The sequence below is a fragment of the Antennarius striatus genome, chromosome 14, assembly GCF_040054535.1.
Source record: "Antennarius striatus isolate MH-2024 chromosome 14, ASM4005453v1, whole genome shotgun sequence".
NCBI classification, from domain to species: Eukaryota; Metazoa; Chordata; class Actinopteri; order Lophiiformes; family Antennariidae; genus Antennarius; species Antennarius striatus.
The window spans coordinates 18,664,345-18,680,938 of record NC_090789.1 but is presented as its reverse complement, the minus strand read 5'-3'; the positions used below and the strand labels follow the sequence as shown (position 1 = coordinate 18,680,938).

Here is a 16,594-nt window from a genome sequence, read left to right as displayed (position 1 = left end):
CCCCTGCCACTTCTCCCGAGCCCACTCCAAGAACTGCGAAGCTCAACGGCCCCACCTCAACCACTGGACTTCCAACCTCGCCACAACCTCCTGCTCCAACCACGACCGAGACCATCATCACTGCAGACCTGGTGACGACAACGCTGAGGAGGCTCCGTCCCTACAAGGCGGCTGGACCAGATAAGGTCTCCCCAAGACTCCTCCGAGCCTGTGCTTCGGAACTGGGGGACCCCCTGCAACAATTGTTCAACCTCAGTCTGCGGCTGGGGAGGGTCCCGTCACTGTGGAAGACCTCCTGCATTGTCCCTGTACCCAAGAAAGGACGCCCTACTGAGCTCAACGACCACCGACCGGTCGCTCTTACCTCCCACGTAATGAAGACCCTAGAGCGACTGGTCCTGGAGCTCTTGCGTCCACAGGTGCAGGGTGCTATGGACCCTCTCCAGTTTGCCTATCAGGCCAAGGTTGGGGTTGACGATGCTGTCATGTACCTCCTCCACCGCACACTCTCCTACCTGGACGCCGGGGGCTGTGCCGTCAGAGTGCTCTTCTTCGACTTTTCGAGTGCCTTCAACACCATCCAGCCCCAGCTCCTGCAGGATAAACTGACCTCCATGGCTGTGGACCCCTACCTCGTGAGCTGGATTACGGACTACCTAACGGACAGACCCCAGTACGTCCGTATGGGGGACTGTTTGTCTTCTATGGTGACCAGCAGCACGGGGGCGCCACAGGGGACCGTTCTAGCCCCCATTCTCTTCACCCTCTACACATCAGACTTCAAGCACAACTCGGATACATGCCACATACAGAAGTACTCCGATGACACCGCGATAGTGGCATGTATCCGGGAGGGTGATGAGGGGGGGTACAGGGCATTGGTGGCTGACTTCGTGGAGTGGTGCCAACAGAACCAGCTCCAGCTCAACGTCTCCAAGACAAAGGAGATGGTTCTGGATTTCCGGTGGGCACCTCCCTCTCCACAGCCGGTGATCATCAAAGGCAGTGAGGTGGAGGTGGTAGAAAACTATCAGTACCTGGGACTGCAGCTAGACAGCAGACTGGACTGGTCACTCAACTCCAACTGTGTGTACAAGAAGGGGCAGAGCAGGATGTACTTCCTAAGGAGGCTGGCCTCCTTCAACATCTGTCCTAAGCTCCTTTTCAGTCTATTCTATCAGTCCGTAGTCTCCAGTGTGCTGTCATACGCCATTGTGTGTTGGGGTGGGGGGGCCAGGAAAAGAGATATGGACCGTCTGAACAGACTCAGGACTCTGTGGATATGCTTCTGGAGAGCAGGACCATGTCTAAAATTAAGTCCATCATGAACAACACCAGGCACCCCCTACACACCACCTTCTCCCAGCAGAGAAGCACCTTCAGCGGCAGACTGCTGTCACACAGCGCCTCCACAGAGAGGCTGAGGTCCTCCTTCGTGCCCCGTGCCATCAGGGGGTACAATGACTCTCTCAGGAGGAGCAGGGGGGAGGTGGCGAGGTCAGCACGGGGTTGAATATGGATTTAATTTAATTTAATTTAAATTTAATTTTATACTGTTGTATATATATATATATATATATATATATATATATATATATAATTTATTTATTTTTTATACTGTTTTATAATTTAATTCAATTTTATACTGTTTAGATTTTATTTTATACTGTTTATATTTTAATACTGTAATATTTTTAAATTTTATACTGTTTATATTTTAGTTATAGTTTAGTATATAAGTCCTGTTAGTGCTGCATGTGTCTGTCTGTTAGTGTAATGTATGTCTTGTGGTATGTCCTGTGATGTCAATGTTTCCTTTTCTCCTGGTGTTTATCCAGTATTATTTGTTATTTAATGCCTGAGCAGTGGATATATGCAATTTCCTCCGGGATTAATCAAGTATCTATCTATCTATCTATCTATCTATCTATCTATCTATCTATCTATCTATCTATCTATCTATCTATCTATCTATCTATCTATCTATCCCGATTGACCTGATTTAAATTCATTTCAGCCAAGCAATTAAGAAGTTGACATGTGACTTTTCCTTAAACTTAGGTCATCGCGCATGTGCAGACACGGTGCTCAGCCAGTAACAGTAAAAACAAAACGTTAGTTAGTCAGGCAGCATCAGGTACAGGGTCAAAACACAGGCAGGTTATGAAGGTGAACAGTAGTGATGTCTGCTTTGACACGGCGCTCCGAACCACGCCCCAGTAGTGTCTGAACCACTACTTTGAAGCCTGCTTCAAACATGGAAAAACTATGTGACTGATGACATTTGACACACTCAAGTGCTTCGAAACGCTTAGGTGCTTCGTTTACCAGGTGACACACTGGTGCTTCATTCACCAGGTGAACCAATTCAGTGGTTTGGATCAACAGGCGGGGATTCGAAACACCGGCGGGTCCCACATGTGTTAGAATGAACGAAACAGTGAAGAGTGGAGGTTGATCAGGGGAGTGGCTGAAGGTGAGTGGAAAGAAAGCAGGTGATGGGAATGAGCTGGATGCAAGTTGGTCAGGGCAGCACAGGATGTAAAATGACAAAATAAGCTAAATGATGGAGAAACAAGAAATGAATGGATTGCTATTTGTCAGATGATCCCATTAAAGGTGAAGGAACTCACTGGACAGCAGTGATTTTTCTCACAAACTTCATGACATAGCCATGATGTGCGTTTTTATTCGTATGGTGTTTACTGTCATCACTGCAAAGGAGGCGCTATTAACAGTACTGTCCCGAGAAGAGGACATATTTCTGTCATTCAAAAACTTTGTTGAGAAAATCCAGCTCCTGGTGTACAAGTTGGTGTCCATCACCACAGATAGAGCACCAGAATGTTGGCCACTTGAATGGATTTATTGGAAACTACAGGCAGGACGTTGCTTTCCCGGACTTCCTGCATTACTACAGCATAATCCATCAACAAGCATTATTTATTGAAATGTTGTGTCGTGCAGTATGGGCCAAATATTTGGATTGTGGACAGGTAGTTGGAGAGGCCCCAGTTCACCTCCTGAGCACTGTTGAGGTGCCCTTGAGCAAGGCATTGTCACCAAACAAAACAAGCTGCTCATTGAGCGTACCAGAGAAGAGCTGCCCGTCTCTCTACCATCCTCCTTTGATTGCCTGCAGACCCCTTGTGCTGCGTGTGTGTGTGTGTGTGTGTGTGTGTGTGTGCGCGCGCATGCTAGGGCCTGCATATCAATGTGTATAACTACAAAAAAATGGAAATTTAATTTAATAAAGTCTTATTCTTCTTCAACGTGCATAATACATACTGTATAGTCTCGACATATTTATAAAGAAATATGTTTGAATTTTTTTAGTTGGTACATTATTTTCACTTGGTCATATATGTATTATAAGTTATATGTGAGTAGCTCACATGTTGAAAATGTATGAACACCTTTGCTCTATGGTATATACCTGTTATGTGACGTGAGGCAAAAGCAAGGCCAGGACCCCGGATGCAGAGTACAAGAGCGAACAGTTTATTAAGAACAAAGTAACCGCAGAAAATCCCTTTCTAGAGAAAAGAGAAAGGCTAAACTAACAAAGTAACAACAGAAAATCACCTTCGAGGGAAGAACTTTATTAATAAAGTAACAACAGAGAATCATCTTCTAAGAGATCACTCTAGCTAACAAAGTAACAACGGAAAATCACCTTACTTAGGGAAATACTCGCGAAGACTAAAAGCGACCAAATCACTGGAAACAAAAGCTTGCGGCTGGAACGCGTGGCAGGAGACAAGGTCAGCAACATGGCGAGACACAGAGTACACTTGGAAATCCTCCAGCGCTGATCAAAAGGTGAAAGGTGGCTAAATAGGCCCCAGGTGATCAGCCTGATGAAATTCAGGTGTGGAGACCAGAGTCTGCACACGAGCCCAGACCTGCCTCTTGCCACGCTCCAGCACTGCAGAGAGGGAGAGGGAGGGCACAGCAGAGAAACATGATCAGAGGAAAAAACACAACCATGACAATACCATTATAACAAAATTAGAACATAACATTAAATATTCAGTTTTTTAAAAACAACAACAAAAGTTTTCATCTCGGTTTTGTCAATCGCCCCCTAATAGTTAGTTTTTTATGTGCATGTACAGTTCGTCCTTTGTACATTGGCTTTGATGTGAGCGTACATGTTGGAGTACCTGACCCCAATCACTTGCCCTTTGGCATGCTCTCTTTTGGCATAAGCAAGGGAGTGAGTATCACTGTGTGTGTGTGTGTGTGTGTGTGTGTGTGTGTGTGTGTGTGTGTGTGTGTGTGTGTGTGTGTGTGTGTGTGTGTGTGTGTGTGTCAATGCTGTGTAGACTCAAAACCTTCCTGTTTGATAAAGCCTACAATTAGGAACAACAAAAATTGCTGTAGATAAGCTGCCACAGGATTTGCCTGCTGAGGGTATTTTGTGTGTCTCACCCATTAAAGGAAGCTACGTCAATTACTTTAGGAGCTTCTGTTATTTCTCTTTGTTTGGTTTTCTAGCTAACACAACATTGAACCTCCTGACCTTGTACCTTCTACCCACTCTACCACTGAGCCACTGCCGACCCCGCCCTCATTGGTCTTTCAGTTCTGTAGTCACTTCTCTATGTGTTCCCATTGTCTCTCTGAGTGTCTGTCACGTGAGCAGGCCAATTCGATTTATTTATAAGGCACCAAATCACAACACATGTTATATCAAGGCAGTTTTGAAGAAGAGCAGTTCTAGACCAACTCCATGGTCTACAGATACACAGAACCCCCCACAAGCAAGCACTTGGCGATTGTGGCAAGGAAAAACTGCAGAAACCTGAAGTAGATCAAAGACTTTACTTGGGTAGCAATCTGCTTTGACCAGCTTTGACTAGAGAGAGAGATGGTAAGGGTAGGTGGAGAGTGAGAAAGAGGACAGGAACAGAGACATCCTCAAAGTATGGACATTTAATAGTCCTGACGGAATGCATAATGTAAGAATTAATACAATTTGGCCATAGTAACAATGATGTGCTGATTCTCCGATGTCTCTCCATTTTCATGCATGAAGAATATGAGAAACGCTGATTTAATTTTTAATACAAGTCGGCATTCACACATTGACACAAACGTTCTCACAGTGATGACAGAGCCTATAATTCAAGGCAACACCTGCTCACTGGAGTGAAACCAATTCTCACAACACTCACATGTCAATCAAGCAGCAATCACAGATTGCCACAAGACACCAAAGTCTGCAGACTGCAGTTGGCAGGATGGAACCAACTAACCAGTCTTTGTTTACTATACATTTTACAGGAGTATGTTGAAAATTGATGGCTGAGTATTGCTAAAGACCCAAATAATACTTACCTAGGATTTGCTCATTAGTGCAGTCATGTAACTCACTGTTCAAATCCACAAAAACATTACAACCTTCCAAGATGGACTTAGTAAATGAACTTACTTTAGTAGTCTGACTGGCTATTGATTGAACCACTGACCACCTGATAAGCAGATGACTACTCTACCACTGAGTCACAACCACTGTTTTAGAGCTTATTGTATGATTGCAAACCCAACGGCAAACGCATGTTGCAAACAGCCAATGAAAAAGAGAGAGTGGGACACACAAATAGCATTGGAACAAGGGTGAAATTAATAGTAATAGTAAATCTGTATTGTGAGAGCTGTGATTGTGTCTCCAGCTTTACGTATGGGAATCTGAGAATATTGGAATCTCTATCTCTATTACACGTGACAGAGAAATGTTGTAATTCTTACTCTGTCTTTGTCTATTTCATTATGGTATTTGTACATTTACATATTCTACATATATACAGTACATTTGTGTGTATATGTATATGCTTCGTTTTTGACCAGAAAATAGATCTAATCATGTCACCTTCTCCTCACGTGGTCACTTCCATATTTGATCTTAACTTTGCTTTTTGGCATTCTCTGCAGGTGGTCTACTTCACAGCCACATTTCCATATGTGGTGCTTGTTGTCTACCTGATCCGAGGTATGACTCTTCATGGTGCCGTCAATGGTGTAAAATACATGTTCACTCCCAAGGTAAGTTTGTGTGAAGATATAGCAACTTAGTGACATCATTGATTAATAATAGTAATGGATTAGATTTATATAGCGTTTTCTAGACACTCAAAGATGCTTTACAGTGGATCCATTATTCATTCAATCCTCATTCATACTTGTTGATGGTAAACTACATATGTAGCCACAGCTGCCCTGGGGCAGACTGAAGGAAGCATTGCAGCCAATCCTCTCTGACCGCCACCGGAACAATCACATACATTCACGCACCAGTGAGTCCCTCACTAGAGGCATGGAGGGTAGAGTGTCTTGCCCAACGACACAACGACAAATGACTGGGGGAGCTGGAGCGGGAATCGAACCGCCAATGTACCAACTGAGCCACTGCCACCCCAATATAGCATAGCATATAAATAACTACTTTGATTTACAGTCTAGATGTTCCCAAACAATGGCACGACGGCGCAGTGGGTTGTGCTGTTGTCTCACAGTAAGATGGCTCTGGGTTCGAGTCCAATTCAGTGTAGAGTTTGCATGTTCTCCCCGTGGCTGTGTGGGTTCTGTCTGGGTTTTTCCAGCTTCTTCCCACCTCCAAAAACATGCACTTCAGGTGAATTGGTCAATTTCAAATTGTCCGTAGGTGTGAGTAAGTGGTTGTTTGTCTGTTCTGTGGCTCCGTGGTGCACTGGCATCGCACCAGAATGTCCCCCGCCTCTCGCCTGTAAGTCCTCTGTGATAGGTTCCAGCAAATCTGCGACCCGCAAAAGCAGAAGTAGCAGTTAAGAAGATGAATGAATGAATGTTGCCAAACATTTGTTCATTTGTTTCTTATAGTATACATTAAAGGAGTTATTTGTTCATTTGCACATACTGTACATGGTAAAGGGTGTGCAGTGGTACAAGAAGTATTTTTATGTATGAAGGTGTAAATTGAGTGGCATAGGAAAAAGTAAAGGTGCTTCTGCAACTCTTTAAGCATCAAATAGTTAAGCACAAAGATACTTCACGGGTTAAGAATGAGACCAAAAATATAATTTGTGTCTAGATAAGGAGCCTTGGTGGTGGAATGAGGAGGTACAGGAGTGTATACAGAGAAAGAGGTTAGCTAAGAAGAAGTGGGACACTGAGAGGACTGAGGAGAGTAGACAGGAGTACAGGGAGACGCAGCGTAAGGTGAAGGTAGAGGTAGCAAAGGCTAAACAAGGAGCTTATGAGGACTTGTATGCTAGGTTGGACAGTAAGGAGGGAGAGACTGATCTATACAGGTTGAAAAGACAGAGAGACAGAGATGGGAAGGACGTGCAGCAGGTTAGGGTGATTAAGGATAGGGATGGAAGTCTATTGACAGGTGCCAGTGGTGTGATGGGAGGATGGGAAGAGTACTTTGAAAAGTTGATGAACATGGAAAATGAGAGAGAACAAAGACTAGAGGAGGTGACTGTTGTGGACCAGGAAGTAGCAAAGATTAGTCAAGATGAAGTGAGGAGGGCATTGAAGAGGATGAAGAGTGGAAAGGCAGTCGGTCCTGATGATATACCTGTAGAGGTATGGAAGTGTCTAGGAGAGGTGGCAGTAGAGTTTCTGACTGGGTTGTTCAACAGGATCTTAGATAGTGAGAAGATGCCTGAGGAATGGAGGAGAAGTGTGCTGGTGCCCATTTTTAAGAACAAGGGAGACGTGCAGAGTTGTGGCAACTACAGAGGAATAAAGCTGATGAGCCATACAATGAAGTTATGGGAGAGAGTAGTGGAAGCTAGACTAAGGGCAGAAGTGAACATTTGTGAGCAGCAGTATGGTTTCATGCCAAAAAAGAGTACTACAGATGCAGTATTTGCTTTGAGGATGATGATAGAGAAGTGCAGAGAAGGCCAGAGGGAGCTGCATTGTGTTTTTGTAGATCTGGAGAAAGCTGATGACAGGGTGTCCAGAGAGGAACTGTGGTATTGTATGAGGAAGTCTGGAGTGGCAGAGAAGTATGTTAGAGCGGTGCAGGACATGTATGAGGACTGTAAGACAGTGGTGAGGTGTGTGTAGGTGTGACAGAGGAGTTCAAGGTGGAGGTGGGACTGCATCAGGGATCAGCTCTGAGCCCCTTCTTGTTCGCTATGATGATGGACAGGCTGACAGATGAGGTTAGACAGGAATCTCCATGGACTATGATGTTTGCAGATGACATTGTGATCTGCAGTGAGAGCAGGGAACAGGTGGAGGAGACGCTAGAGAGGTGGAGGTTTGTCCTGGAAAGGAGAGGAATGAAGGTTAGCCGCAGTAAGACAGAGTACATGTGTGTGAATGAGAGGGACCCAAGTGGAAGAGTGAGGTTACAGGGAGAAGAGATCAAGAAGGTGGAGGATTTGAAGTACTTAGGGTCAACAGTCCAGAGCAATGGAGAGTGTGGAAAAGAGGTGAAGAAGCGTGTCCAGGCAGGATGGAACGGGTGGAGGAAAGTGTCAGGTGTGATGTGTGATAGAAGAGTTTCAGCTAAAATGAAAGGAAAGGTGTACAAAACTGTGGTGAGACCAGCGATGTTGTTTGGTCTAGAGACAGTGTCACTGAGGAAAAGACAGGAGACAGAGCTGGAGGTAGCAGAGATGAAGACGCTGAGGTTCGCTCTGGGAGTGACCAGGATGGATAGGATCAGGAATGAGTCCATCAGAGGGACAGCACATGTTAGAGGTTTTGGAGATAAAGTCAGAGAGGCCAGACTGAGATGGTTTGGACATGTCCAGAGGAGAGATAGTGAATATATTGGTAGAAGGATGCTGAGTTTTGAACTTCCAGGCAGGAGGCCTAGAGGAAGACCAAAGAGGAGGTTTATGGATGTAGTGAAAGAGGACATGAAGGTAGTTGGTGTGAGAGAAGAGGATGCAGAAGACAGGGTTAGATGGAGGCAATTGATTCGCTGTGGTGACCCCTGAAGGGGAAAGCCCAAAGGAGAAAAAGACGAAGAAGAAGAAATAAAATACATTTCAGTTGATTATCCATCCTTCCATTTTCTTATAGATGAGACGACTGTAATCATCTCCTGTACAGCCTCTTCTTCCACTTTGCCGGTCATGTATGTTGCTGGAGCATATCCCAGCTGACTATGGGCAAGAGGCAGGGTAAACTACGGGAGAACAGCAGTCCACATGAAAAAGATAAACATCCACTCAAACACAGATTCATGACAGAACATTGGCGCCACAGGAAGTGGAAAGGGTGAGCACCTTTAAAATATGTTTGGGTTACCATCGAGGAGGACCTCACCTGGTCACTGAACACCAGTCAACTGGTGAAGAAAGCTGAGTGGTGTATTTCTTACATGTCGCCAGAGATCCTCTACGGCTGTGTGGTCGAGTCCACTCTGACTAACTGCATCACCATGTGGTACACCAGTGCCACTATCATGGATCGCCTGCAGAGAGTGGTAAGGGCTGCGTCTAAGATCACCAGGACTCCCCTGTCCTCTCTGCAGGGCATGTACAGACACAGAGTCGAGAAAAGGGCTTCGTCTACCATCAAGGACCCCAGCCACCGCCAATACAACATATTCACTCTCCTCCCCTCAGGTCGGAGGTAGAGGAGTTTCAGTTGGAAGAAATCCAGACTCAGGAACTCTTTTGTTCCCTCCGCCATGAGACTCCTTAACAGTCAATAGCATTTCCTAAAAGTTCATCCTTGAGCAGTTTTGCACATTTTGTATTTTAACCATCTGCTGCTATATCCATCATGCACATTGTGTAAATAACTCATCATGTAAACATAGTATCGTAGAAGCACTGTACGTATATGTTTTGAACAATTCTGGTGGCATTATGTGCAGTTGGCATAGTAAGTTTTTCATTGTATAGTCAAACTGTTCTTTACTGTGCCCATGATAGTAAACACTTTAAATCCTTGAATGTTTTCACATTGAAACTGAAAGCCAAATGTTGAAGTTGGCAAATGCAATTTCAAGTGATATTTAGTGCACAGCCTGTGTTCCACAAGTATCAATGCTCAGTCTGTTATTGTTTATTTGAATATTGTTTGTCTGGTTGCATAGTGTTCCTCACCCTATCTCTAAGGGAGACACCAGCTACTCACCAAAGAAAACCCATTTCGGCTGCTTGTACCCACAATCTTAATCTTGAGATCATGAACCATCGCTCATGATCAAAGTTTAGGGTAGGAACACAGATAAAACTGTAGATAGAGAGCGATAAAGCGACTGCAATACCGCTGCTGCTGCCCCAATTCTCCGTCCAATCTCACGTTGCATTGTCCCCTCATAGACGAGGAGTCAGTTGGAGTAGTTGGACTTAGGAGATCCTCAAAGTGTTCCTTCCATTGACCAAGGTCAACACTGGCTCTCAGGAGGTCAACACTGGTCCTAGGGGACCATCCATCTGTATTCATCTTGGATGGTCCCCCATTTTCCCCTCTTAAGGTGTCACACTGTCTTCAAGAACAACTTTGGTGACATCCAAAAGTTTTTCTTTTCTCCATGATCTCTACAAACTTTCCCCACACTGTCTGCTTTGCCTCCATCACAGCTGAGACTGCAGTCATTTGTGCCTGCCAGTACCTTGCAAATGCCTCAGGACTCCCCAGGGACAATATGGCTCTGAAGGTTTCCATCGTCAGCTAAACGGCTTCCCTGACCACCAGAGTCCCCCACAGTGTTTGAGGGTTAAGGAACTTAACCCCAGCATCAACAGGCATGCGAGACAATTTCCTTCAGGGTAGGAGTTGAAGGCCTCATGGACAGTCTTCTTCCAAACATTCCCAGTTCACTCGCACTACTCTTTGGGCTTACCGGGTCTATCCAAAGGTTTCCCCCACCAACAAACCCAACTCACCACCAGGTGGTGATCAATTGGCAGCTCTGCCCCTCTCTTCATAAAAGGGTCATGGGAGATGAGTTTGGTGGCTGTTTCCCAATTGATCTGTACTGATGAGCTTAGAATCAAATTAAAGAATTCCATTTTGGCTGTCCACCACTCTTTTGCTGTTCTGAAGTCTTTATCTCAGTTTTTGCTGAAGTATAGCATTTTCACTGCATAACTGGCGTTGTCGGCAGGATGTGCTGTAGAGCAGAGACACAAATGCACCAAAGGGAACTTTACAGCCCAGGAACAATACTCAGCTAATATGAAGTGATGTCAGGAACAGACATCACTGGATTTTCTTACATCATCTGCACATCCAAACTCTTTTATCGTCTTCAATCCCTTGACTGGTGCTCTTAAACCCCTCTAACTGTATCAGCTTTGAATTAATATAACACGCAACTGACCAGTGTATGTCTGCAAAATTGTGTTTTATAAGAATTTTTGATATTTTAATGTTTGTGGCATGTGTATGTATGTACATGCGTATGTGCGTGTCTGCTTGTGATTATACTTGCACTCATATACATTTTCCATCTGCTTCTAGATGGAAGAGCTTGCCAACCCAAATACATGGGTCAATGCGGCCACTCAGATTTTTTTCTCTCTGGGTCTGGGTTTTGGGTCACTCATAGCTTTTGCCAGCTACAACAATTACCACAACAACTTTGAGCGCCAGGCCATCATTGTTTCTCTGATCAACAGTGGAACATCCATCTTTGCTAGCATTGTCACCTTCGCAATCTATGGGTTCAAGGCAACTGTCAACTATGAAAACTGTCTGGAGAGGTCAGTGTTTTTTGTTCATATGTAAATGCACCCTACCCCATCTGTCTGCATGCCCACCAGTCTACATGTCCACACCTTAAAAGCATATGTATGTATGTATCCTTGAGCTGTATAGTCAGATTCACTGAGACAGCATATTGGAATGTTTGAGAATACCATTTCAGCGCTATAGCAGGGCTATTGCCAGTTTTATTTTCAATTTTATTCTGTATACTGAGATACAGCCCTCAATGACCTTGATGTGCCTAAGGTGTCATAAGTTGAAAGTGAGTGTTGTTAACTCTCCCAAACTCTCATGAGATTGAACGACACTCACGTTCATCTTCTCTAGGTGCAAACAGATACATTCAGTTCACTGTTCACCAAAATTATGAGCTTCAGGTATGTATGTATGGATTGATGTATTACAGCATATATGTATGTATGTATGTATGTATGTATGTATGTATGTATGTATGTATGTATGTATGTATGTATGTATGTATGTATGTATGTATGCATGCATGCATGTATGTATGTATGTATGTATGTATGTCTCGGCGACGTGCGGTGAGATTCACAGCGATAAAACAACCTTTAACATCAGTGACTAATTGCCGTGAACCTCACTGTACATTACTGGTACGTACATACGTATGTATGTATGTATTGCATTTACTATTCATCTCTCTATATTTGTGTGTATGTTTGTATGTAGGTCTACTGTATATGCATGCTGTATGTATGTAAACAATGAATGGATGGATGGATGGATGGATGGATGGAAGATGGATGGATGATGGATAGAGTGACCGTAGATTATATGTGAATCATGTGTAATGTCGAATAAGACTATAAAGAACGTTCAACATTCTTCTCTTTCTTCTTTCAGGACACGATTACTGTTATTGAATGCCTTTAATATAGCAGAGGACAGTATCACTATGGACAATGTCTTGGAGTGGATTGACAAGCTGAATGCAACATACCCAGAGCAGTTTACTGAAATTGCCATCAAACTGGAAAACTGTGATCTTCAGAGTGAACTGGACAATGTGCGTTCCTTATATACACTCATCTTACACTACTGAAAACTTACACACACAACATTTACAGTTGTTGACAAAATGAGAACACAATTCTCACAATGTGTGTGTGTGTGTGTGTGTGTGTGTGTGTGTGTGTGTGTGTGTGTGTGTGTGTGTGTGTGTGTGTGTGTGTGTGTGACAGAGAGAGAGAGAGAGAGAGAGAGAGAGAGAGAGAGAGAGAGAGAGAGAGAGAGAGAGAGAGAGAGAGAGAGAGAGAGAGAGAAATCTAAGATAGATCTGAAATTGGGACCTGCAGCTAATTTTCAATGAAAATGGCTAGCGACTGTCTCTTGCATATGAATGATAGATCAGCTGCACAACAAGAGAAAAAAAATTGTCAAGTACCTTTGTCCTTTAATTTTGTCAGACTTCTGCTGTGAATTTCTCATTTTTTATATAGTGTAAGAAAGAAAACATATTTTTGTGCCATTTTGCACAAAGTGAAACCCAGTTATAATACAGAAGTAGTTTGGTTAGCAAAGCTATTTTCAAAGCTAGTTGCACTTTGCACACATTCTAGAGTGTGATTGTGGTTTTTTGTTGTAAGAGATAATCAATAGAAAATTTGCTTAACTTGAATAAGACTGTTTTTCTTGTTCAACTTCAGGCAGTGGAAGGGACGGGTTTGGCATTTATTCTGTACAGTGAGGCCATTAAAAATATGCCATTGTCTCAACTATGGTCAGTCCTGTACTTTTTCATGCTCCTGCTGTTGGGAATGGGCAGCATGCTGGGCAATGTTACTGCAATCATCACCCCACTTCAAGACTTCAAGTTTGCATCCCGCTGCAGCAGTGAGGTGTTTAATGGTAAGACCGAAGCTGCTTTTGATGTAATGATTATCGTTGTTACAACCAAAAACTATTTGGTTTTGTGCATTGGTAGTACTCATATTTGTTGGGTTTATGTACAAAATTATATAAGTATCTGGTTTACACACTTTAAGCAACACCCAATCAGGAATCATAAAAGAACTTGGATTTCTGCTATGCTGTAATATAATTTTCATGAGTAGGCTATTAAATGTCCCATTATGCAATTGTTGAACTTATACAACTGTTGAACATCCACCATTTATTAATTGGAAACAATGAAATGCCGGGGTCGAGCAAGATGTTTAAATATTAGATGAATAGCAAAATGTTTAGATTTTAGATGAATTAACAGAAATTAGCTGGCCTATGTGCATATTTTCAAAGCTTTAAAGCCATACTTGAACAAATTATTTATGAGTGTATTTTGTTTACACTCACAAAGTATTAGTTGATACACGTACCAAAATGTGACCTACAAACTCCCTCAGTATATCTGGTTGACATACACAAACTTTCTATAGTTTATCCTCCATCCATCCATCCATTCTCTTCCGCTTATCCGGGGTCGGGTCGCGCGGGCAGCAGCTTAAGCAGGGAAGCCCAGACTTCCCTCTCCCTAGCCACTTCATCCAGCTCCTCCGGGAGAATCCCAAGGCGTTCCCAGGCCAGCCGGGAGACATAGTCTCTCCAGTGTGTCCTGGGTCGTCACCGGGGCCTCCTCCCGGTAGGACGTGCCCGGAACACCTCACCAGGGAGGCGTCCAGGAGGCATCCTGACCAGATGCCCGAGCCACCTCATCTGGCTCCTCTCGATGCGGAGGAGCAGCGGCTCGACTCTGAGTCCCTCCCGGATGACCGAACTTCTCACCCTATCTCTAAGGGAGAGCCCGGACACCCTGCGGAGGAAACTCATTTCGGCCGCTTGTATCCGGGATCTCGTTCTTTCGGTCATGACCCACAGCTCGTGACCATAGGTGAGGGCAGGAACGTAGATCGACCGGTAAATCGAGAGCTTTGCCTTTCGGCTCAGCTCCTTCTTCACCACGACGGATCGATACAGAGTTCGCATCACTGCAGACGCTGCACCGATCCGTCTGTCGATCTCCCGTTCCATTGTACCCTCACTCGTGAACGAGACCCCAAGATACTTGAACTCCTCCACTTGGGGCAGGATCTCATCCCCAACCTGGAGAGGGCACTCCACCCTTTTCCGACTGAGGACCATGGTCTCAGATTTGGAGGTACTGACTCATCCCAACCGCTTCACACTCAGCTGCGAACCGTTCCAGTGAGAGTTGGAGATCACGGCTTGATGAAGCCAACAGCACCACGTCGTCTGCAAAAAGCAGGGACGTGATACTGAGGCCACCAAACCGGACACCCTCAACGCCTTGGCTGCGCCTAGAAATTCTGTCCATAAAAGTTATGAACAGAATTGGTGACAAAGGGCAGCCTTGGCGGAGTCCAACCCTCACTGGAAACGAATCCGACTTACTGCCGGCAATGCGGACCAAACTCTGACATTGGTCGTACAGGGACCGAACAGCCCTTATCAAGGGGTCCGGTGCCCCATACTCCCGAAGCACCCCCCACAGAACCCCCCGAGGAACACGGTCGAACGCCTTCTCCAAGTCCAAAAAACACATGTAGACTGGTTGGGCGAACTCCCATGCCCCCTCAAGGACCCTGCGGAGGGTGTAGAGCTGGTCCACTGTTCCACGGCCAGGACGAAAACCACATTGCTCCTCCTGAATCCGAGATTCGACTTCCCGACGGACCCTCCTCTCCAGAACCCCTGAATAGACCTTACCAGGGAGGCTGAGGAGTGTGATGCCCCTGTAGTTGGAGCACACCCTCCTGTCCCCCTTCTTAAAAAGGGGGACCACCACCCCAGTCTGCCAATCCAGAGGCACTGTCCCCGAAGTCCACGCGATGTTGCAGAGGCGTGTCAACCAGGACAGCCCCACAACATCCAGAGCCTTTAGGAACTCCGGGCGAATCTCATCCACCCCCGGGGCCCTGCCACCGAGGAGCTTTTTAACTACCTCGGTGACCTCAACCCCAGAGATAGGAGAGCCCGCCTCAGAGAACCCAGACTCTGCTTCCTCATGGAAAGGCGTGTCTGCGGGATTGAGGAGGTCTTCGAAGTATTCTCCCCACCGAGTCACAACGTCCCGAGTTGAGGTCAGCAGCGCCCCATCCCCACTATATACAGTGTGGATGCTGCACTGCTTCCCCCTCCTGAGACGCCTGATGGTGGACCAGAATTTCTTCAAAGCCGTCTTGAAGTCGTCCTCCAAGGCCTCACCGAACTCCTCCCATGCCCGGGTTTTTGCCTCAGCAACCACCAAAGCCGCATTCCGCTTGGCCAGCCGGTACCTATCAGCTGCTTCAGGAGTCCCACAGGCCAAAAAGGTCTGATAGGACTCCTTCTTCAGCTTGACGGCATCCCTTACCGCTGATGTCCACCAACGGGTTCTGGGATTGCCGCCACAACCGGCACCGACCACCTTACGGCCGCAGCTGCGGTCGGCCGCCTCGACAATGGAGGCGCGGAACATGGTCCACTCAGACTCAATGTCCCCCGCCTCCCCCGGAACGTGAGTGAAGTTCTGCCGGAGGTGGGAGTTGAAACTCCTTCTGACAGGGGATTCCGCCAGGCGTTCCCAGCAGACCCTCACAATACGTTTGGGTCTGCCAGGTCGGACCGGCATCTTCCCCCACCATCGGAGCCAACACACCACCAGGTGGTGATCGGTTGACAGCTCCGCCCCTCTCTTCACCCGAGTGTCCAAGACATGCGGCCGCAAGTCCGATGACACGACCACAAAGTCGATCATCGAACTGCGGCCTAGGGTGTCCTGGTGCCAAGTGCACATATGGACACCCTTATGTCTGAACATGGTGTTCGCTATGGACAGTCCATGACAAGCACAGAAGTCCAATAACTGAACACCACTCGGGTTCTGATCGGGGGGGCCGTTCCTCCCAATCACACCCTTCCAGGTCTCACTGTCATTGCCCACATGAGCATTGAAGTCCCC

General features: G+C 45.7%; 1 protein-coding gene across 1 annotated transcript in view; it reads left to right on the top strand.

Annotated features, from left to right (window-relative positions):
- LOC137607243 (sodium- and chloride-dependent transporter XTRP3-like) overlaps nucleotides 1-16,594 on the top strand; it is a 35,142-nt gene that overhangs the window by 11,746 nt on the left and 6,802 nt on the right. Inside the window, exons 5-8 of the mRNA XM_068332863.1 lie at nucleotides 5,938-6,048; nucleotides 11,428-11,669; nucleotides 12,541-12,703; nucleotides 13,344-13,545. Of these exons, the coding sequence (XP_068188964.1) occupies nucleotides 5,938-6,048; nucleotides 11,428-11,669; nucleotides 12,541-12,703; nucleotides 13,344-13,545 (718 nt within the window). The remainder of the gene's footprint in view (nucleotides 1-5,937; nucleotides 6,049-11,427; nucleotides 11,670-12,540; nucleotides 12,704-13,343; nucleotides 13,546-16,594) is intronic.